General features: G+C 36.4%; 1 protein-coding gene across 1 annotated transcript in view; it reads left to right on the top strand.

Moving 5' to 3' along the window:
* LOC131063618 (glutathione reductase, cytosolic) overlaps window positions 1–24,191 on the top strand; it is a 186,736-nt gene that overhangs the window by 130,187 nt on the left and 32,358 nt on the right. Inside the window, exons 14-15 of the mRNA XM_057997498.1 lie at window positions 20,365–20,478; window positions 21,166–21,265. Coding sequence (XP_057853481.1) covers window positions 20,365–20,478; window positions 21,166–21,265 — 214 coding nt within the window. The remainder of the gene's footprint in view (window positions 1–20,364; window positions 20,479–21,165; window positions 21,266–24,191) is intronic.

Below are 24,191 nucleotides of genomic sequence, written 5' to 3'. Positions count from 1 at the left end.
CCCATAAACTTTGAGGGCATGGTCCCAAGATAGGGTAAGGGCTTGGATCCATAAAATTTGAGGGAGCCTATTCTATTTTGGTCTCTAAGCGGTTTGATAACATAGACATCCTCTTCTTCCTTAGGACTGGGTAGTAACAAGGATTGAACATTGCATTAGAAATTATGGATTATGAATAATAGAATTAATTATTAATTATGACAAATTGGTAATTTGTTCAGTAATGATTGATAAATTATTGAAACTATGGCAGTTTTAAATAGGGGACATTACAAATTGTATCAGAGCTATGATCCTGCCATCCTACGGGACAAAACTACCTAATTGCCATACAATTAGGGTTAATTATAAATAAGGCAGCATTGCTCTAATAAGTGTATGCTTCCTACCTTGCGAATGGTTGTGATTCCTTAACTTAAACTTCATACCTTGCGTATATTCTCACCTTGTATGTATTTATGCTTCATTGGCTTCATGCCTTACATACCTTTATGTGTATATTTAATGTCTTCTGTGCATTTATGATTCGTGCCTTGTATCTATTCAGTAAGTATACGTTTTCAAGCTTTATGTAATTTCACATGCTTCAAAATGTATTGGTATGCCTTGAATGTATTTAAGTATGCTCATATATTTGTACATATGCTCTATGCCGTATGTGTATACTTTATGGTTTACGTGCAGGCTTCTTGCCTTAAGTGTATTCATATTCCTTATGTATATTTCTCTTAAATGTATGTTTCATGTATATATACCTCAAAATTTGTGGATATTCATGTGTTGTGTCTTCAGCATGATTGCTTTGTATATGTACTTTTCCCATGTATGCCTGTATTGTATGTATGCTTATGTGATTGCTCCATGCTTGTTTTATTTTCAGCATGTTAATGTCATGCACCTTCCTAATGTATGCATCGCATTATCATTGATGTGTTTTCAACTTGTCTATTCTATATGCATTTTATGTATGCCTTTCTCAAAAGCTTAATATCTTAAGCATATTTACTTCATGTCTGATGTGTTTTCATAGTGTTTACTCCATGTGCATTCTCTGAGTGGCTTTCTTATATATGCTTGTACCTTATGTGTATTTACGTATTACTTCATGTTTTGTATGTATTTATATGTATGATTCGTTCTTTACATAGCCTTATGTGCATCATTTCATGCCTTATGTATACTCATGTGTGGTTCTTCTTGCCTTACATGTGTCCACTATTTCATGCCTTATGTGTACACTTCATGCCTTATGGCGTTTATGTGTCATATGTATACTTTGTGCTACGTGTATTCGCGTATACTTCATGCCTTAAGTGAATTCATGTGTATGTTTCATGCTTTATGCATTACATGTATTCATGTGTACCCTTCATGCTTTACATGTGTATGCTCCATGTTTTGCGTAGATGTTTCTAGCCTTACGTGCTTCGTACTTTACACCTTATGCATATTCATGTGTATGACTGATGTCTTATGTATTCATGTGTAGGCTTCATACTTTATTCATGCATAAAGTGTTTTCTTTGTATGTATTTCATATGTATGCTTTGCACCTCTATTTGGTGTGTACGCTTCATACCTTATGTGTATTTATGGGGATTGCTTCGTGCATTACTTATGTTTATGCTCCAAGAGTTGCATGTTTACTACAAGCCTTGCGTGTATTCATGCAATTTCTTTATGCTTTCCATGTGTTGATGACCATGCTTCATGGATGTGCTTTGTATTTTATGAGACCGCTTCATGTATTTTTAGCAGAAATGCTTTTTGTCTTGAATGGATGCTTCGTATCTTACATGTTTCAACATGATTACTTCATGTATCTGTGTGCCATTCTTGAATATGTTTAGTATGCCTTATGAGGACTTATAAATGTTTAAGGATTATACTCTAAATGGTCTGCCTGTTTTAAATCACCCTAGGCCATCTTTTGCAAACATGAATCATAATAACATGGAAAGAACAACATAGGGAGGAAGGAAGAACGTGTGAGTAAAATTTCTCAAACCATGCAATGATAGTATAAGAACTTGATGAGCATAGGAATTGTCATTAAAGAGGAAAAGAAATATGGTAGCCATCCAATATATTTGTGATACATTTAATCTCAATCTACCGCCTATGTCTATCGATATGTCAATATCCAACCATAACGGTCTATATGCATACAAACTATGTGGCATAAAAGGAATGATGCCGGATTTTTGTAATTAAGGTCATAAATGTGTGGCAAGTTTCTTCTTTTACTATAATATGGGACAACAACAAGACAACCTAATCATCTCCTTACATTTAGAAAGTGATGCATGGGAGAAACTCACAAACCTTGTCAACTCTAGATTTAGTGGTTATACGTTTAATTCAGAAATTAAAACTAGGGTAATATCATAGTTGTGCAACAAAAGCCAATTGCACCATAAACTCTGAGGGTTGATTTGGATCCACATAGTAACAAAGATTCAATGAAAATTGTCATTGCTTGAGGACAAGCAATCTCGGGAAGGGTGGACTGTCATGTCCCCAAAATAACCCAGAAGAAATGACCCAATTAATAAATCCATGAATAACACAATTAATAAATCCTTAAATGATTGCTATCGATCAAGGAAATTGTCTTACTAGTAAGACTTCACAATTTTAATAATCCCAAAGTAAAAGCACTAATCTAATCTCCATACCTTCCCCAAATAGGCAGTTTCAGGCAAATGAAAGAATACGGAACTAGTGTTTACCAGGCAACAATAAACATTCACTTAGTCAAATATTTAATGGTGTTGCGATTAGAATAATAATAAGGAAACAATTATCCTTGAACAAAAGCAGCGAACATCACCGTTGGATAGTCATGAATAAAGAGGCATGATAACAAGATTAGACTAACAATGATTACAGTTTGAAGACAGACAACCACGTGTTAAGGAAAGGCATAAAGTACGATTTGTTAAGGCAACAAGTAGTTGGGAAAGCAGCGATTAAGTTTTAAAGAGGAGACACCACCTTTCATGAGTAAGGTCCACCTCAAACAACACCTCCTTTCAGCAATATAAGAAGGGAGGACGAGATGATGGAGGGGGGATCATTGGGGAAAAAATATAAGAACAATTATGCAGATATCCGCATCACTCAGCAATAAATATATTAACAAAGGCAGATCAAATCATCAAGCAATCAACACTCAATCGGAAAACACATCATCAGTCCTCTTCAGTAAATCACCATCATCGGGCAGTAACATCCTTGTTCTTGGTGGTATGCATAGGAATGTGTTTAATATGTATGCTTAATATATGAAGCCTGATAATGTTCTTATGTAGAATTTAATAGTAATATGAAATGGACTGCAATATGTATGACAGTCATACTTAATTTCATATGTATTCATAATGCATGAGAAGTTAGTACTTATAGTCTAATTCTTTTTATTTCTGTCAATACCTATGAAGGAGTCTGATTTGTTTTGATTCCCAAGATAGGGTAAGGATCAGTGTCCCGTAAACTTTGACGGCATGGTTCCAAGATAGGGTATGTAATAACCCACCATATTTAACCCAACAAAATTTGACCTTTCTTTTTTTTGGTTAAATTTAATCATTTGTGTTTGATTCAATCGCATACTCTGGGCATCCATCCATTCGGATTAGGCATTCATCCATCCGGGATGAGCATCTAACCATACGGGTTAGGCACTTGTCCATACGGGACATAAGATTTCATCTATCCAATACGGGATAGGCATCTACCCATACGGGGTAGGCATCTATCCAAATCGGGATAGGCATCTACCCATGCGGGGTAGGCATCTATCCAATCGGGATAGGAGGTGCTTTGGCCAGAGACTTAGACTCATCGGGACCATTCGGGTCCTGAGCCACTCACTAAGTACTACACTCTTCTAACAGAAGTGCACCGAGGTCGCCGTCCTTAGGAGTAATTAATAACATAATACAAGCTTGAATTCCGCCTCAGAATTTGGCTTAAAGCCTCGGGAAGTCAAGCGAATCCATACGGGATTCCTTCCGAGTATGCATTGAATTACTTTTTCCAAATTAATTATCTTATCTTTCAAAATAGGATTCTTACTCAACCTTTCTTTACCAAGCCTAGACCCCACCCACGAACGCCTGAGTACGAGGGACAACTCCGTCCCAAGACTGCCTACATACCCGCTTCGGCACGGGATCGAGGCGTAAAGTATGTAGTTCTATTTTCTATTCTATGTTTTGATGTAAACTGATTAGACTTAGTGGGAGGAGTTACATGCAAGGTGGTAGAGAATCCTCTAGAAGCTTCTTATTCTTCCTACAATATGTGCCATAATTGGATGTGGAAAATAAATAAATAAATAAGAAAAATGTATATTTTCCATGTGTGTGTGTGTGTGTTTTATTATTTTATCCTTTTTATAATATTCATTCAATCATTTAAATAGCTTATCCAAAAATATAATAGAGTTTGTTTTTTAAATCCAAAAGTGATAAAGGAGGGTTGTGACATCCTCCCCCCCTTAATTTGTGCATCGTCCCGATGCACTTATTGAATGCATCCAAGAGAGTCTATATTTCATGATTAAAACAAAAAAGGAAACAACTGCTGCATCTCGTTAGTATCTTCCCACGTGGCATTCTTTTCATCATACTGGTCCCATTGCACTTTGCACTGATCAACCTCTCTGTTGCGCAACTGGCACTGGCGCCTCTCCAAGATTTTGAATGGCTCTATCATTATTCCTCCCATTTCCTGGACCTGTCAAGCATCCCAATTCAAAATGTGTTTCTCATCAGGTACATACTTCTTAAGAAGAGATACATGGAAGACATCATGGATTCGGCTCAATTGGGGAGGTAAGGCCAACCGGTATGCAACTGGATTAATCCTTCCCAATATTTCAAAGGGTCCAACATAACGAGGTGCAAGCTTAGTCTTTTTCCCAAATCTTATGGAACTCTTGTGTGGTCTAACCCTTAGGAAGACTTTCTCTCCCACCTCAAACTCCCTTGGTGTCCTATTTTTGTCTGCATAACTTTTCTGCCTATCTGAGGCTTCCTTCAATCTTTGCCTAATTTCCTTAGTTTTCCTTTCCATCTCCTTCAACATATCTGGTCCAACAATTACTCTATCTTCAAGACTATCCCAACTCAAAGGTGTTCGACATGGTCTACCATACAAAGCTTCGAAAGGTGCCATTCCCAAAGATGTTTGATATGTATTATTGTAAGCAAACTGTACCAGAGGTAGGTACTCTTCCCATTTCCTCAGTTGGTCCATGCAATACATGCGAAGTAGGTCTTCCATAATCTGATTTGTCCTTTCTGTCTGACCGTCAGTTTCAGGATGGTATGCGGTGCTAAAATTTAGTTGAGTTCCTAGAGCTGATTGAAGAGTGGTCCAAAGCCTTGAAGTGAATCTAGCATCTCTATCTGATATGATTTTCTCTGGTATTCCATGCAACCTAATTATTTCCTTAACCAAGCGCCTAGCCAAGGTAGGTGCATCATCCGTCAGATTCTCAGGTATAAAGTGTGCCACCTTAGTGAGTTTGTCAATTACCACCATTATTGCATCATGCCTAGAAGGTGACATGTTTAACCCTTGCACAAAATCCATGCTAATAACTGGCCACTTGTGTTGAGGTACATCGTGCAATTGTAACAATCCAGCTGGATGTCTATGTTCTGCCTTTACTCTGTGACACTCCAAACATTTAGGCACATACTTGACAATGTCATTCTTCATCCCTTGCCAAAAGTATAACTTCTTTAGATCTGCATAAAGTTTGTTAACTCCTGGGTGCCCTGAATAAGGGGCATTGTGAGCCTCTGACAAGATTACTTCCCTTAAGTTCCCTGAATTAGGAATATAGATTCTATTATTGTATCTGAGCAACCCATCTTCATCTAATGTATACCCTTCAATCTTAGGATCGGTTGGATCGTATTCTAAAGTCAATTTGACTTGCTCATACCATGGGTCATGCCCTTGTTCATCCATTACTTGCCTTTTGAAAGAAGTCTTGAATGTTGCTATAGTCATCAAGTGTCTCCTCCCACTTAAGGCATCTGCCACCCTATTTTCCTTCCCCTTAATATATTCAATTTCAAAATCATTTTCACTTAGAAACTCTAACCACCTTCTTTGTCTGGCATTTAAGTGGGGTTGGGTAAAGATGTACTTTAGTCCTTGGTTATCTGACTTTAACTCAAAGGGATTCCCTAGTAAGAAGTGTCTCCATTTTTGTAGGGCATGCACAATCGCTGCCAACTCTAAGTTGTGGGGTGCATAATTGACTTCATGAGTCTTTAGCTTTCTGGATTCGTAAGCCAATACCCCTTCATCTTGGACAAGTACTCCTCCTAACCCTTCAATAGAAGCATCAGTTACGACTGTGAAGTGTCCATTCGGATCTGGCACCTTTAGAATGGGTGTTGAGGTTAGTTTTCCCTTCAAGATTTGGAATGCCTTATCACTCTGCTCTGTCCACACAAACCTTTTACCCTTCCTTTGTAATGAGGTGATGGGGTTTGCTATCTTAGAGAATCCTTCCACAAACCTCCTATAGTAACCTGCTAGCCCCATAAAGCTTCTTACCTCTGAAACGTTTTTAGGGATTGGCCATTCTACTATTGCCTTTATTTTATCTGGATCAACTGCTATTCCTTCCTTTGATATTATATGCCCAAGGTAGTGAATCTTTTCCTCGAAGAAGGCGCATTTTGACAATTTCCCATATAACTTATGTTCTCTCAACCTTTGCAAAACAATTTGTAGGTGCACTAAATGTTCCTCCTCATTCCTAGAGTAAATCAATATGTCATCCAGAAATACCAAAACAAATTTATCCAAGTAGTCATGGAGTACACTATTCATTAGGTTCATAAATGCAGCTGGGGCGTTGTTTACACCAAAAGGAACTACTGTGAATTCATAATGCCCATATCTAGTCCTGAAAGTTGTCTTCGGAATGTCTTCCTCCTTAATTCTGAGTTGATGGTACCCTGACCAGAGGTCTATCTTTGAGAAAACTGCTGCTCCTTTCATTTGGTCAAAAAGATCCTCTATGCGAGGTGAGGGATACCTATTCTTTATTGTGACCTTGTTCAACATCCTATAGTCGATGCATAGCCTTAAGGTTCCATCCTTCTTCTTAACAAACAAAACTGGCGCTCCCCATGGTGATACACTTGGCCTTATTAATCCCTTAGCTAAGAGTTCCTCTAATTGCATTTTGAGCTCTTGTAATTCAGTTGTGTTCATTTGGTAAGGTGCCCTTGATACTGGTTCAACTCCTGGTAGCACTTCGATAGAAAAGTCAAACTTCCTTTTAGGGGGTAAGCTGGGCAATTCTTCTGGAAAAACATCCTTGAATTCCTTTAGGAAAGGGGTATTTTCAAAGGTTGGTGTATTTTCCTCTTTTCCTTCATCAATTTCAACCATATAGATTTGGCCTCCTCTTCTTCTTTCCTTCTTTAATTGCATGGCTGAGATGGTTTCTATATTAATGGGTTTAAGCTTTCCTTGGATTTTGACCTTCTTCCCCCCATCATCCAAACATTCAACAACTTTGTTATAGCAATCTACATTAGCTTGATGGTTTGTTAACAACTCATTCCAATAATTACATCATATAATCCTAGGGGTGCCACATAGAGATCTACCCTTGTTTCAAACTCAGGAAATTGTACCCTTGCCCTCGGCAAACACTTAGTTACCTCCCTAGTTGCCTTATCCCCATATTGAACCGTCCATGATGACTCCATTTGATTAACTTTTAATGCATATTTGCTTACTAATTCAGGTGAGATGAAACATTCAGATGATCCAGTGTCAATTAGAATTGAAATTGGTTGTTCAAATCATAGTTGAAAATCTCGGACTCGCCTCGGACTCGGCAAACCAAAATTTTGGACTCGGACTCGGACTCGTGAAAGACTCGCGAAAGACTCGGCAAAGACTCGGCAAAAAAAAAAAACCGTAGTTTTACAAAAAAACGTAAAGAAATTAATGCATTTAGAGAACATAAAGAAATTAATGCTGATTTTTCCTTCTTCCCTCTACTCCTCCAAACCCTTCTAACCTGCTCCAGCCAAAAAAAACCCAAATTGAAGTCAAAAAATGAAAAAAAAATTGGTTTTAAGCCCCACGGGCGTGTTTTTTCTGGGCCCGCGAGTCCCTGTGAAAGACTCGCGAGTCCGAGTGAAAGACTCGCGCGAGTCTTTGCGAAAGACTCGCGAGTCTTTCACAGGGACTCGCCTGGACTCGCCACGCGAGTCCTAGGCGAGTCGACTCGGCTCGCCAAAGGACTCGCGAGTCCGTGGCGAGTCCGAGGCGAGTCAAAGAGTTTTAAAACTATGGTTCAAATAGTGTACCTGTAGTTTCCACGGGAACATTCTGGTATCTTCCTCCTCGGTTCCTAACTGCTGCATGAATCCTTTGTTGGGGCCCTTGTTGGGGTTGATTGGCCCTAATCTGTCCTTGCATCCTGGGGCACTCTCTAGCAAAATGGTTTTCCCCACACATAAAGCATCCACCTGGAGGACTCCTCCTACCTTGATTCCTAGGGGGATCATTCCTTGTTTCATTGGCCTTGGGTGGATAAGTTATCCTGTTCTGCTGATCATTCCTGTTATAGTTGCCTCTGTTATTATTGCCCTTGTTATTATTATCATTATTTCCATTCCTCTGATATTGATTAGGAGGTGGCCTTCTTTCGGAAGAATTATTCCTTTGACCTTTGTTGAAATTAGTGTTCCCATTGAATTCCTGCTTCCTTTTAAATGAGTGGTTCCCATTATAGTTCCACCCTGCTAGTGTTTGAATCTTCCTCTCTTGCCTTAGGGACTTTTCAAGTACTTCGTTCATGTTTTTGGGTCCATGCATGTCAACCTTTGCCCTTATGTTGGTATTTAGCCCCAAAATGAACTTCCTTGCTTGGCCGCCTTCTTCATCTTTCTGGTACATAGGTACATATTTAAGCAACTTGGCGAACTTATCCCAATATTGTTGAATGGATAGGGGTCCTTGACGTAGATTATGGAATTCTGTCACCTTCTCATCAAAGAACAATTGAGGGAGCCACCTATCTCGGAAGTGGTGAACAAATTGATCCCATGTGATCGTATCCCTGCTATACCCATTTTGTTCCTTGGTGTTGGTCCACCAACTAGCCGCCTCCCCTGTGAGTTGGTAGGAACCCCATAAAGCCTTGGTCGTTTCGCTAAAATCTCTTAGTTCAAAATACTTTTCCATTTCGTTTAACCAATTCTCAGCTCCTTCACCAATTTGCCTCCCATTGAACTTAGGAGGGGTGATTTTCTTTAAGTCCTTGGAGAGTTCCAATATGTTATTTTCTTTTCTATTACCCATCATATTCCCTTGATTGCTACCAGGGTTTCCATTTTTGGTACCACTTCTATTTTTAAAGTCATTCTGCCTTTCCCTAAGGTCCTGCATTGATTGTTCCAGGAAGTTGATTTTATATCTTTGTTCGGTTAGAAGGTCGATTATAGCTTGGACCCCATCTTCGTTATTTCTTGGATTGTGTCGATCCTCTTCATGGTCTTCCTCATGGTTTTCTTCATGGTTTTCCTCATGGTTTTCTTCCCTTTGACTCCTAGTACGTCTTCCATTACCCCTTCCTCTTCCTCTTCCTCTTCCTCTTCCTCTTCCTCTAGCCATTCTAGGTTTTTACGTGAAAGTTAAATTATGTAGTTAGTTCTTGATTTAGGATTTTAAAATTTAATTTCTACCATTGCAAAACATCCCCTTAGTTGAATAAATTGAAGTGAGCACAAGGCCTAGATTTGAACCTTTGCTCTGATACCACATGTAATAACCCACCATATTTAACCCAACAAAATTTGACCATTCTTTTTTTTTGTTAAATTTAATCATTTGTGTTTGATTCAATCGCATACTCTGGGCATCCATCCATTTGGATTAGGCATTCATCCATCCGGGATGAGCATCTAACCATACGGGTTAGGCACTTGTCCATACAGGACATAAGATTTCATCTATCCAATACGGGATAGGCATCTACCCATATGGGGTAGGCATCTATCCAAATCGGGATAGGCATCTACCCATGCGGGGTAGGCATCTATCCAATCGGGATAGGAGGTGCTCTGGCCAGAGACTTAGACTCATTGGGACCATTCGGGCCCTGAGCCACTCACTAAGTACTACACTCTTCTAACAGAAGTGCACCGAGGTCGCCGTCCTTAGGAGTAATTAATAACATAATACAAGCTTGAATTCCGCCTCGGAATTTGGCTTAAAGCCTCGGGAGGTCAAGCGAATCCATACGGGATTCCTTCCGAGTATGCATTGATTTACTTTTTCCAAATTAATTATCTTATCTTTCAAAATAGGATTCTTACTCAACCTTTCTTTACCAAGCCTAGACCCCACCCATGAACGCCCGAGTACGAGGGACAACTCTGTCCCAAGACTGCCTACATACTTGCTTCGGCACGGGAGCAAGGCGTAAAGTATGTAGTTCTATTTTCTATTCTATGGTTTGATGTAAACTGATTAGACTTAGTGGGAGGAGTTACATGCAAGGTGGTGGAGAATCCTCTAGAAGCTTCTTATTCTTCCTACAACATGTGCCATAATTGGATGTGGAAAATAAATAAATAAATAAGAAAAATGTATATTTTCCATGTGTGTGTGTGTGTTTTATTATTTTATCCTTTTATAATATTCATTCAATCATTTAAATAGCTTATCCAAAAATATAATAGAGTTTGTATTTTAAATCCAAAAGTGATAAAGGAGGGTTGTGACAGGGTAAGGGCTTTGATCCATAATTTTTGAGGGAGCTTATTGTATTTTGGTCTCTAAGCGCTTCGGTAACATAGACATCCTCTTCTTCCTTAGGACTAGGTAGTAACAAGGATTGAACATTGCATTAGAAAGTATGGATTATGAATAATAGAATTAATTATTAATTATGATAAATTGGTAATTTGTTCAGTAATGATTGATAAATTATTGAAACTATGGCAGTTTCAAATAGGAGTCATTACACAGGTTCTCAAAATGCATTGATTTTTGTTGACATAAAATCAGCAAAAAACTGAAACCACGATTTTGTGGAAAAATCGCCAAATCCTCCATTGCGTCCAAAAAATAGCAATAGCCACAATTTTGTCAAAAAATCATCAAAAACTTTTGCAAATGAGCACTACAACCCAAAATAGAGTACAAGAAACCATATTTTTTGTGGAAAAAATCATCAAACCCTTCCATGATTTTGGCAGAAAAATCAAATAAATCTGAAACCAATAACACCACTCATAATTTTTTGTGGAAAAAATAAAAAAACCCTTCGACAGAGGAAGAACCCATGATTTTTGTGTGAAAAAATTGGGCAAAAAATAAAAACTCATGATTTTTTCTTAAAAAAAACCATGCAAAATTGCAAGAAATCTGATTTTTTTGGTCAAAATCAGTCAAAACCCCCCTTACCTGAATAAAAGTACACCAATGTCATCATAAACCTGAGGTTTGAGAAAAATTGCTATAGATGAAAACCTTGGTTTGCAAACAAAAAACCACAAGTTTTAAGACAAAATCATGCCAAAAAAAAAAATTGTGAATCATGTGCATGAAGTTCATAGATGCCTGTGCAAGCAACAAAAAACCTAGTCACCCAGAAAAAAAAACATTAAAAAAAACGTCTCCATCGCAAATCCCGTCGTGGGAAAAAACGTGAACAAATCATGTCATTGCAAAGGAAAACGCTTCAAAATAAAGGTGGCTCGAATTTGCAAAACAAAAACAGAACAGGCGTGCTGTCTTCACAAGCCTTGTAGCCAAAAAACGAATTCGTCGCTCAAAATGAAGGCAGATTCGAGGACGCGTTTTTGTGGAAAGAAAGATGCCCACGTGAGCAGAAACAATGAAGGACACAGGTAGGAAAAACACCCACACGTCGTAAAAACCAAGGCTGATGCGAGCGTAGGAGAAATCCCAAAAAACACCTTTGAAAAGACCTCAATAAGGGTCGCAAAAAGCATTAATAGGCCCAATTCAACACCCTCACCCTCAATAAAAAACTCTTGAAAAAGGCACCCTCATGATCCTAGGCCTCCCATGAGGGCGTTAAACCCATAACCACTTTGATACCATGTTATAATAATTGAGATTTCAATATAAATAGTGAATACAAAATGATCTTTCCATAATTGAAATAATCGATAATAGAAACACAAAAGACAAAAACAAAAGTTTCTAAGTACTAGCTAAATGACTAAGATGACCATTATATCAATATTACAATATTATTTTAATATACTCGTTGTAAATCCAAAAAATTTCCAGATTTTTTCTAATAGGATTTTGCTGTTTTATGACATTGGAAACAGCTTTTAGAAATGCACATGTTATTTTAAATTACCGAAGTATAATTTCAATTGGTGAAGATAGTTTCAAAGACAGTGATATCTAAATTGAGTGTCATGTTTAAGGTTTTTGAACTTCTGAACAGTGTGCTTAATGAAAAGGTGAATGTAAAGGAAATCATTTTAAAAGGCTATGATACTGCATTCGTGAATGCAGCCTCAAAATTGGGTATGGGTGCAAGTCGGATTTCGGTATGACTTGGGTTCGTCCTAGTTTTGGCCCAGGCGCCTAGATCCACTAGTGGCCTGGCACTTAGTAAACATTAAATCTTATGTCAGTCTAGATGCGGCTTAAAGGAGAATCGAACCCCATCATATATTTAATTTAGAAGATTCCAAACTTGTAGATTGCATTGATAGCACCTTCCTTGCTATGACAAAGGAGACATGAAGGCTGCTGCCTACTCTCTTGTTGGAATTTTTAGTCGGACAACCCATATTATTAATAGTGGTTTGGGGGTGATTTTTAGATCCTAGCCAAAGAGATCAGCTTTGATTGACATTAGAGTTTGTAATAGAAATTCCCCTTTTGAGCATGCATTTTGTTTGAAAATAGCTAGGGATATGAAAGAGTTAGTGCTCAATTAAATCTTGGTTCAAGTTGATAGGCACTTAGTAAAGCAACTAATTCTAAATTGAGCCCAAGGTGTAATAGTTTAATGAACGGATGTAAAATAATGAAATAATGAGTCTTATAAATTTATATTGAAATCAAACTTAGGCGCATAAGAAGTGTATATGTATATAAGTCTAGCTATAATTTTGAATTTTGAAAAAATATATATATATACGTACCCACACCCGTACCAAGGATTTTTTTTTTGCCATACCCGCATACCCAAATCCATACCTTTACCCAAATTGGCAATGTAGTTAAAAAGTATATCAATTAATTGTTCCATCATCTCTTTCTTCTATTCATTGAGGAATTTTTTTGGCCAATAATTTGAAGTTTCATCTTTGAAGGACATCTCTTCGTTTGCCACTTGATACTGTTTCAAATGACGAGGATAATTTGAAAGGTCGCATTCTTGAGGCTGTGTTTCTTGTAGTCTGACCTTGTACGATGGGACATATAAGCATGCAACAAGCTGTTATGACATCATTGATCATGATATAATTGGTAATATACTAATATGGTGGACCATAGTTGAAAAACTCAGACTCGGCAATGACTCGGCCAGCCCAAATTTTTTAAAAGATATTAATATTTAGGTATTGTTATATTAATATTATATAAGGTCTAAATATTAATACATATTAATGTTATATTAATTTTTATAACAATGTCTAAAAATTAACATTATAATAATCAACACATGCCCTTAATATTAATTGTAATCGATTGATTATTACATATATGTAACACATTAATATTACAGGTTAAAGTGATTGTTAAGTCTAAATGTTGTATTAATCGCAATATATTAAATACAACATTAATGGGTTGAAAACATTAATTTAGACAACATTAATGTATGAACAATGTGTTTATCTTCAATCATGGAAAATTAACTATGTGGTTTAACCGTTGGCTCAATGTGTGCCCTTTCTCAATTGCTTGTCGTCTGCCAAACAAAGCTCAGAATGAATCTAAATCAATGTTTTTTTAAACTGCAGCACTAAAACCGTCGACTTAACAAAAATATAGAAATTTTGGTGTTTGAGGTTTGCAAAAGCCCTTATGAGCCCTTTTTCCGTCACATCGAGCCTTTTTATCATTTTTCGCGTTATACACAATGTCTCTGTCGCAGCTTGCAACACCCAAAAATAGGTAAAAAAATTAAGTTTCTGGATAATTAAATTTTTTTTCCTTTTAAGTGGCGATTTTTATGCCAATTTTCTGCGATTTTCTGCAATTTTAACCTCAATGAATCGCTGCGATTTTTAGAATTACTCTGCCGCGAGTTATTTGGCGAGTGACTCGCAATCAAAAATGAAATGCGACTCGCGATCAAAAATGACGTGTGACTCGTGAGTCTGCAAAAAAATCGCAGAGTTTTTCAACCTTCAGTGGACAATGCCCTAGAAGTTAGGAAATTAAATGTGTAATAAAAGCAATATATGAAATTAAAGGAGATGAACACAATCGACGTATGGTAGTGAAATGTTAATGAAGCTTTATTGGAATTGAGGTTAATTTACAAGAAGGTAGCAACCTATGGGAATAGATGTGAAGCTAAAACACTTTGCTGTTTTTAAGTTTGGATAATTTCTTTTTATATTTTCTAAAAATTAAATTAGCGAGGCACTTTGCCTTGGAATCTAGTAAACCTTCCGAAATGTTTCCTATAAGAAGCTGGAATAATTGTTGACACAAAATTCATATGAAAGCACTTATTACTTTTGGATGGCAATTCCTTTTTAGCTATTCTCAAAAAAAAAGGTACTTTGCCTTTGAATCTAAAAAGCCTTGTGACGTGTTTCCACAAAAAGCTGGAATAGTCTTTTGTGACATGAAACTCATTTAAGAGCAAGATTTCAATTTGATAAAATTCAAATTTTTAAAGATTTCTGTATTTTGCAAATTTCAAGTCATTTAGAAAGCTATTTTGAGCATCAAATTTGTATAATGGAGTGGCACAGCTTTTTCCAGGTTGTATACATAGCAAGGTTTCTGATGATTTTGTATGGTTCGTTTTGAGCTATGGTTTGAAAGTGTTAAGGTGACTTTCTAGTTTTTCAGTATTCAGTTAGCCCATCATCTTGAACTGCCATTTGTGTCACATATATTTTCATTTTGAGGAAGCAATTCTTTTGGCACATTTTTAAACCTGAGACATACAGGAATGCATAACCAGATCAGAGAACCACTTTATATGTTAGTCCTTATTCTTGACCGTGTTTTTCACATGTTAAGTCCATGGATGGTGTGTGATTTTTGTGTTCTCAAACATGTTCTATGTCTACGTTGCCTCATTTTTTTTTGGCCATAATGTGATCTGTTTTGGAACACGTCTATATATCCATGCTTCTTCATTCCGTTCTAGCATATTGCTTTATCCCTTCCAAGTTTCCAACATATCTTTTGTTTCCTTCTGATTCAATGTATCTTCTCCATTCACAAGCTTAGTCGATTTGAAGCATTGATGTGATTCACATGGTTGATGTGCTTAACCAATGTGATTCTTGTGGTTGATATGATGCATTTTAGAATGTATCTAATTTCAAATGCTGAAACGTTTAGTTTTTGCAGTTAATATATGGCATGTTTTGGAATGCATCTATCTATCCATGCTACCTCCTCCTTCGGTATGTTGCTTTGTACCTTCCAAGTCACCTGATCTTTAAGTGTGTCAATATATCCTTTCCATACATGAGTTTACTCTGGGCTTTTAGCTGGTAAAACATAAATACCATGTTTTTAACTTTGAGTGACCTGGGATATTATCAGTATGATGTGAACAACATTTATTTTAGGATTTCTATGTCACTCAACATTTGCATTGAAAATGAAAATAGTGCCGGGAAGAGAATTGGAAATGATTGTGTTATGCCATTGTTTTTTCTGAATATTTTGTTCCTACCATAGAGTAAAAATATGCTTTTACATGTCATGTATCTCAAGATTGTATTCATCATAGATGTGAAACTTGCAAAGTACTCACAAAACTCATTACTCAGAAATTGTGGCAGGTAACTCGCCAAAAAAACTTGCTGCTGGTTTTTTTATAAACTCGCAACAATATTTTTCAAGAATTCATTATAACTCTACAATTTTCTTCAGACAGGATGCAATTGGGGATGACTGTGACAACTTAGGACATGCAACTGAAAGCAACTTAGTGCATGCAATTGAAAGCTACTTAGGACATGCAACTGAGAATGACTTAGGGCACATGAAAGCAGAGGTTTTCTTTGCCTTTTATTTGTTGAGCCTTTGAATATGAGTGACTAGAAAATCCAAAATTTCATAGTTCAAATTTTAAATTTACATTCAATCTAGAAGCCAAAGAATGACTGAAATTAATGTTAAAGGGTCACAGGTATTAGATTGAATGCCAAGCAAAAATAAAATCTTTTATTATGCAAGCATCCAGTTACTATCAAATTATCAATGATCACCATGTTTACAAATTACAATATAGCTTTTAAAATGCCTTCTAGCTGACAGCCACCAAAACTTTCTATTTATTTCTTATTTATGAATTCCAAAGCTTTACAGTTTGCCAAAACACTTAATAGATGCTGACTGAAAACTTTATGAGGCAAATTTTCACACAATAATCAAAAATATATTTTACACTAATTTATTTCTTTTTTAGTCAACATCTATTAAGTGTTTCTTGGAAAATTTACAAATTCAATTTAATATCTATGAGTTTGTGATTCAAAATAAAATAAAATGATATCTATTTTTAAATAAAAAAATTTCTTAGTTAGTCTTGCAAGTACACTACAAGTTTTGCATCTATAAGTTACACTATGTCCACTAAAAAAGGAGCGTATGGGAAACTTGGCTACTTTAAAAGTAAAAACATATTACACTTGTTTTTTTGTTCGAAATGTAGAGTAAAGATGACATCATAAAACTCAAAGCAAAATTGATCTTGTAATGAAGTACTTCACAAATTTCCTCATAAATGTAGACTAGAATAAGGAAATTTTTTATGGAACAATCTTTTATTTTTTATTTTTTAAGTTTAGCTTGTAGTGTTGCTTACTAGGGTATTATAGACTTTCATATGTTGCCCCCCTTTTTCTAGGTTTAATATTTATTTTTCTAAAAGGAACTTGGCTTATGAAAGTATGACTAATGGCAAATCTAAGGATCCCTGTTGGAAACATGGGGGACTAGGTCTAGCACAAGGAGATGTTATTTCTATCTACTATACCAAGAGTATGAATGGAGGCTTAAATCAACTCAAATATCACCTTGAATGAACCCCTTGTTAGGATGTTATGCCATGCTTAGTAGCTACTTTAGAGGTTGAGAAGAAGTTGAAAGCACTCCTTATAGCATATGACCAAAGTGATGCAAAGAAAAAGAGAATAACAAAGACAATGACAGCCCCAAACCCAATTTTTAGTTCTACTGGGTCGCATGGAGATATGGGGGTATACTCTTCCATTGGGCCATGGGTACAAGGATTGGGTAATGTGGGCAGCCATAGTTCTACCTTTTTTGTTCCTTAAAACATTCGCAGTGCACAACCTTAATTGGAAGATACTATATGGAATTGGGAATTGCAACATAGGCCAAGTTGGCATGTGAGAGATTTTGGTATTACAACAATATTTTGTTTATTGTTGCTTCAACTCTTTATTGATAGCAGTTGGTCAATGCATTGACAATGGTAGAAAAGGGGTTCAAGGCCTCAAGGCCTCATGAATTGAGTGGCCGTAATTGTAGGTTGAGGTAAAAACACACACCTACTAGTAGAAGAACAAAATCAAAATTGGGAAAATAAAGGCTGCATCATTTTATCTGACGGGTGGATAGTTGGTAGGAATATGACACTCATAACTAGTCTTTTACAAATTAGTTGATACCTCCAATGAAATAAAAAAATGTAGAGACCCTGTGCAACATTTTGGATGTGGTGGTGATGGAGGTGGGAGAGGAAATTGTCCTTCAAATAGTGACCAACAATGCAGTTGCATATGTGGTAGTTGGTAGACTTCTACACGCGAGGCACCCAACATTGTTTCGGAACCCTTGTGTTGCCCATTGCCTTGAACTACTTCTTAAGAATATAAGGAAACTAAGCTGGATGAATAATGTGGTTGAAGATGCAAAAAATATCATAAAGTGCATCTACGACCACACATGGGTCCAAAATCTTACGAGAGTACACTATGGAAGGATCTCGTGCGATTAAGAGTCATATGCTTTTCCACTATTTTGCTCACCTTGTAGAGTATATCAGCTATAATGCCCAACCTTTATTGCATATTTGTGAGTGAAAGGTTGTTAGAGAGTTTTTATTGTAGAAAGCTTGGAGTAGAGAGGGTCATGAAGACCATTTTTTATGATAGATTTCAGATTATCAATGTAAGTTTTCAAAATCCAATTCTCTAATTTGCTTATTTTGTAAAATTTTGATAAAAGTGTTAGACTCGTTGGTTAGGGTTCTGTAATTGTTGGATAGGCATCCAAACCCCATGGGGTTATCTATGTGAGGCCATGGATAAGGCCAAATAAGTAATTCAACATTTATATGGGTCGAAGGAAACCAAAGATGAAACCATACGGCACATTATTAATTGGAGGTGGAATCGACAACTCCAACATATTCATGCTTCTACCTACTATTTGAACCCCAATTTTTTTTTCTCCCCTTCATTCAAAGTAGATGTAGAGGTTATGCTTGGCCTCACTATGATTGGTTGTTGATGAGAACCTTCAAAACATCATACTTGTTGAGGTACAGATTTATAAGGTGTAGGGAACATTATTTTTCTTCAAATTTTGGCATTTGTAGGAAAACCACTCTATAGCCAAGTCAAAAAAATGCTTTATTTTAATTTACTATTTATTTTAACTTTTAAGTTTGTGAAAATCCTTACTAAGATATAAATGACATATGTTTACCCTTGTAGATTTGTGGTGGGAATATTATGGTGCCACAATGCCTAATTTTTAAAAGCTTGTCATCCACATTTTATCACACCCTATAGTTCTTCTAGTTGTGAGTGCAATTGGAGCGTTTTTTAGGCTATTCATACAAAGCACAATAAGTTGACTCAACAACATTTGAATGACCTTGCCTATGTGCAGTATAACCTTCGGTTACATGAAAATAAGGTATTTGGGTAGAGTGCAAATGATGCATTTGACCTTGATGACATTGATCCATGTACAAATTGGATTGATGGCCCCGAGGATGTTGATGTGGGTCCATTGTTAACCAATGATGAGTTAGCTAATTTGGAGAGGGAGGCAGCTGAATGGGAAGTAAATCTGGCAGCAAATGGGGCAAAAGGTGAGGTTGGCAAGCTGTTAGGTTTGTGTTCCTCGCATTCACAACTTGATCCTATCACTATGGATGAGGCATTTGTTGAGGATATTGCAGTTATATCATCCACTTCCACAACACCCAGACAATGGCAACATACTTTTTTTAGTTTTAGTCATAGAAAATATTTATGATTTATAATTCTTATTGATACTGAAATTTGAGATTCATGTGTATTAAAAGATTGAACTTGTGTTTTGTTCTTAAATACGTATTAAATTCTAGTTTTGATTTATATATGATGGAAACCAGTAATATGTTCGACAAATTCAGTACTATGTGTGCATTTGAAGAATATCTTTTAAAAATCATGTATTTTCGAATGTTTGAAAAATTGGGCTGGCCGAGTAATTGCCAATTCCGATTTTTTCAACTATGGTATTCATCTCCTACGCATGAGAAACGCCTCAATTTGAGAAAGAGGTTTGGATAATTCTTCAAGAGTCAAGACTAGTATATTATAGATGCAACCAAAATAACTTGCTTAGCTTGTGGTAGGTGAGAAGTTTGTGTTTCATTTTTGACAAGCTGAAGGCCAAAAATATTGTGCTGAATTGAATTATCCAATTATTATTGAGACTTCTATCATTTTTTTACTATAATACAAATCACATCTGAGGATTCATCCCACAGTTTTTGGATTTGGATCTTTATAGTTGTTGTTATCCTTAAATGCAATTTCCCACATCACAAAGATTATTATTGTTATTGTCTAAGGTTAAGATTCACTGTCCCAGTCTACCTTCTATCATAAGCATTGCATGCATGATCCTGACACGGAACCTGTTCTTTCACTCATGCTTATTTTCTTTTCACTTTTGAGGCTATACATTTGTACTTGCTCATGCTCTTTTGCTTTGACTTTTGAGGATATATATTTTTATTTATTGTCGCTGATGACCTTTATTAAAATGATGTTTCCATTGCTTACACAGGCACACATTTTTTGCTTTAGCTGATTGCCTGCTTTCTGACTTTACATTATTTGTTTATTTCTGCAGTCTGCCTCCGCTCTCTGTGGTTGGCCTTACAGAGCAACAAGCAATAGAGCAAGCTAAGAATGATATCGCGATATTCACTTCAGCATTTACACCAATGAAAAATACGATTTCAGCGTAAGTTGAAGGGATGTTATATTTTGAATAAATATTTGATATATTTACTTTTATCTACCTAAGGTCCAGTGATTTCTTTTTTATTGAATAGAACTTTAATAACATGCTTAAGTGCAACATTTAAAAGGCACATATATCTTGTTGATTATAGTTCTTTTGCAACTTGATTAGTTTAGATCACAATGTAATTGACTGTCTATTATTGAATAATTTAGGTAAATTTTGATTACTCTCATGAATGCAATTTTGTTTGGTTAAGTGCTTACTGGTTTCTTTCTAGATCATGAATTCTGAACTAGGTTCTTGCTTTCTATTAATGGAGCATATATATTTCGATCTTTTGTAATCTTCAGAGTAAGCATATGCGTTTCAGTGTGTACATGACTTGGACAGTCATTTAGTAACTTTGATGATACAAAATTACAAATTACATTTTTTTTAAATCAAATTAACAATTTCTGAAATGAGGTGAGAGATGTTCAAGTGGTAGCAAAAATTTTTATTTTATTTTTTTCCTAACTCAACCTTTGCAATAACAAAAAATTAATAAAAAATCAAACATGCATGGATAAGTTTCCCCATAGGTTTCTAGTTTTATATAAATGTTATTATTCATAAACATTTTCTCTGTTTGTAATGGTTTTTATCCAATTTCTGGTATTCCTAATTTTAATCTTTCAACTGCAGTAGGCAAGAAAAGACGATTATGAAGCTTATTGTTGATTGTGAGACAGACAAAGTCCTTGGAGCATCAATGTGTGGTCCTGATGCTCCTGAAATTATGCAGGTATATTATATGGTTTTTTTTTTTAGGTGTTGGTTCAGTGCTTTCTTATTTCTCTCAAAAAGGATTCCTGTTGTATTAATTGTAGGCCTCATTTTTTTATATACCTCAGATAGTATTGGCCAATTACCAATGTATAACTTTGTTTGATTGTCTAATTTTATGATAATTGTGTTAACTTGTACTAATTGGCATTTACTACCTTTGTATCTGTTGATAGCATCGTTCATAAATTGATGCATTTCTATGAACCTCTTTTTTCCTGTTAATTTGAATTGTTGTAAAATTCTTGAGAATTCCTTTGGTTTACCGTTTATGCAAGGGAAAGGAGTAATTGAATGTGATTGTTTTATTCTAGTGGCAGTATGGTGTTCAATATGATGAAATCAATTTATATTAGTGTTTTGTAGGGAATTTGTCTGCTTTGTTTCTCACATTTTCACGAAGCTGGTACTTGTTGATGTGTTTTTTATGCACATACGAACACAGAATAAAATACCAAGGTATCTTATCCTCTCTTCAACAAAGTTATCCGAATGCTGAAGATTTGCCTAAGGATCAATCGAAATAACTCCAAGGTTCTTATATGTAGGGTCTCTACGTGTGGATAAGCTCTGTTGGTGTGATGTGATTTTGCTGGATTCACAAGTGGACTTACGTTTGATTGCCTGAATGTTTGATTTGCTGGAACTTGAGTCCTATCTACTACTCACTGGGGAGAGTAAAAAAGAGCAAAGGATTGAGGGTTCAAGAAGTCTACTCTAAGACCTAGAATGCAAGAAGATAGATGAATGACTAGGTGAAGTTCTACTGGGTTGGGTCTCACCATTAGGTTGAACAATCCGACACCAACTCAGTGCAATCTTCTAAGGGACGCTTCAAATATGTTCAAATCGTTACACCATCAGACACTGATCACCATTCAAGTAAATGCATGAACACTGCACATATAACAATTCGAGATTAAGCTCATTCAATGCCAGTTGACCACGTAGGGCGCACTTACAATCAACAAGAGGCTAGTGGTATGTGTTGAGCACTATTTTTTAAAAGAAAAAAATATAATAAAAATGAAAAAATAATACTATATGTTTCCATAAGCATGAAGACTAATGGATATTTCGGCCAGTAAGCTGTGTCGAGCACTGCAGGAGAGGTTTCATCGAGAGAGCGTTTTCATCGACACAGGGCATATAAAGCGCTAAGCAAAGGTGTTTCGGTAAGAAGTTACCTTCGATGAACGCAAGAAACCGCTCATCGATACCCCATGTTTCATCGAAAAGGATAAAAGCAAAAGGCGAAAAGACAAAAGTTGATTTCGAAGAAATATCGTTACCGAGGAAACTCAAGAGACATTCATCGAAAAGCAAGTTTCATCGATGAACGTGGTGTCGAACAAAAGAAAGGCTGTTTCATCGATAAAAAGGATATCGATGAAAAAGGGGATATCGATGAACACTCATAAGCCTTCATCGAAGAAAGAAACTCATCGAAAGTATGGCATCGATGAAACTCGCGAGCAATTTATCGAAAAGGGAGACTATCGATGAAAAAGTAATTTCGATGAGTCTTAAAAGCGGCTTCTCGACGTAAGTTTTTCACCGAAACAGTATTATCGAAGAAAGTGAGCTTTCGATGGAAGATTCGAACACTCGGCCGAAGGCAAGGGTTTCATCGATAATTTGAAACGCGCGCACTTTGAGCGGACTGTACTTCCCGCGAAGGAATTAAAGGCCCAGTTGAGAAGTGTCACATCTGCAATTAAATTTAAAACACTTGAGTAGCCGTTACAGATGCAGAATATTAACTATACACAAGTTGCCCATTCAATTACAGTTAAGCCGAGTGAATTTTCGTAAGAATCAGATCGATGCTAAGAGATTGAAAGCTGTGAAGAACTTGCAGAGATTTGCAAACGATAACCAGAAGAGTTGAGCATTTTACCAAGTAAGTGTTGTCTCTCTTATTTACTGTAACTATGGAACCTTCGTCTTCTTCTTCTAAAAGGAGTAGGAAAGGAAAAGAGTTAAACCCTGAAGAGAAGCCCAAGAGGCAGAAGAAAGAAGGGAGAGCTTTGACTCAGGACTTATTAGACCAGTGTCCATCGTCTAGTGTAAGGTCTAAGAAGATTAAAAGTGAAGAAGAAGGGTTGGAGGACAAATTTGAAAATCTAGGAGACATTTGGACTGAGATAAGAGGGCATGAGTTATTTTTGTTTGGTTACAAAAGAAGGGATGCACCCGAACCCATTAGTAATCTGTGGAAGAGGAACTTAGGCAAGTTAGTAGTTCCAAATGTATTTGTAGACGTAGAATTAATGAAAGCACTGGTAAATTGCTACAACCCGAGAACTAAAACCATATGTGATTACAGAGGGAATACATTAGTAGTAATCAACAAGCAGACTATTGATATGGTTTTTGATCTAGACTGGGAAGTCGAGGAAAGCATCGATATGAAGAAACTCTCACAGGAATTCTTTAGTCTGGAAAATATCTACAGGGCTTGGAGGCTACCTGTTCACAGGCCAAAAGTGGGTGGGTCATTTGTTCAGTTTGGCAAAAGTGACAAGGTGCCATTTGATGTCAACCACTTCCATCCATATTTCAAGTATACGTATTATACTGCAGCCCAAGTACTAGGCATAGAGGCTCATCCACTCATGGATGTTGGGATTATGGTTTTGTGTGCTGATATTCAATCAAAAGACCCTAGGTCATTTGATTTTGCTACTTATGTTGCGGATACCTTGAATCATGGGCTGGAAAAAATGAAAGGAGACCTTGTGAATGTTCACTTTTCATTATACTCCATGTTAATGCATATTCTTCTTTATTGTGGACAAGAAATTAACTTCTGGCCAGATGAGTTCAGCATCAGGTCTTATGATAAGAATGGTCTGAAGAAGCCGGTTCAGTTGTGGGTATCA

This window comes from Cryptomeria japonica, chromosome 4, assembly GCF_030272615.1.
Source record: "Cryptomeria japonica chromosome 4, Sugi_1.0, whole genome shotgun sequence".
NCBI lineage: Eukaryota > Viridiplantae > Streptophyta > Pinopsida > Cupressales > Cupressaceae > Cryptomeria > Cryptomeria japonica.
This window is presented reverse-complemented; position numbering and strand designations above follow the sequence as displayed.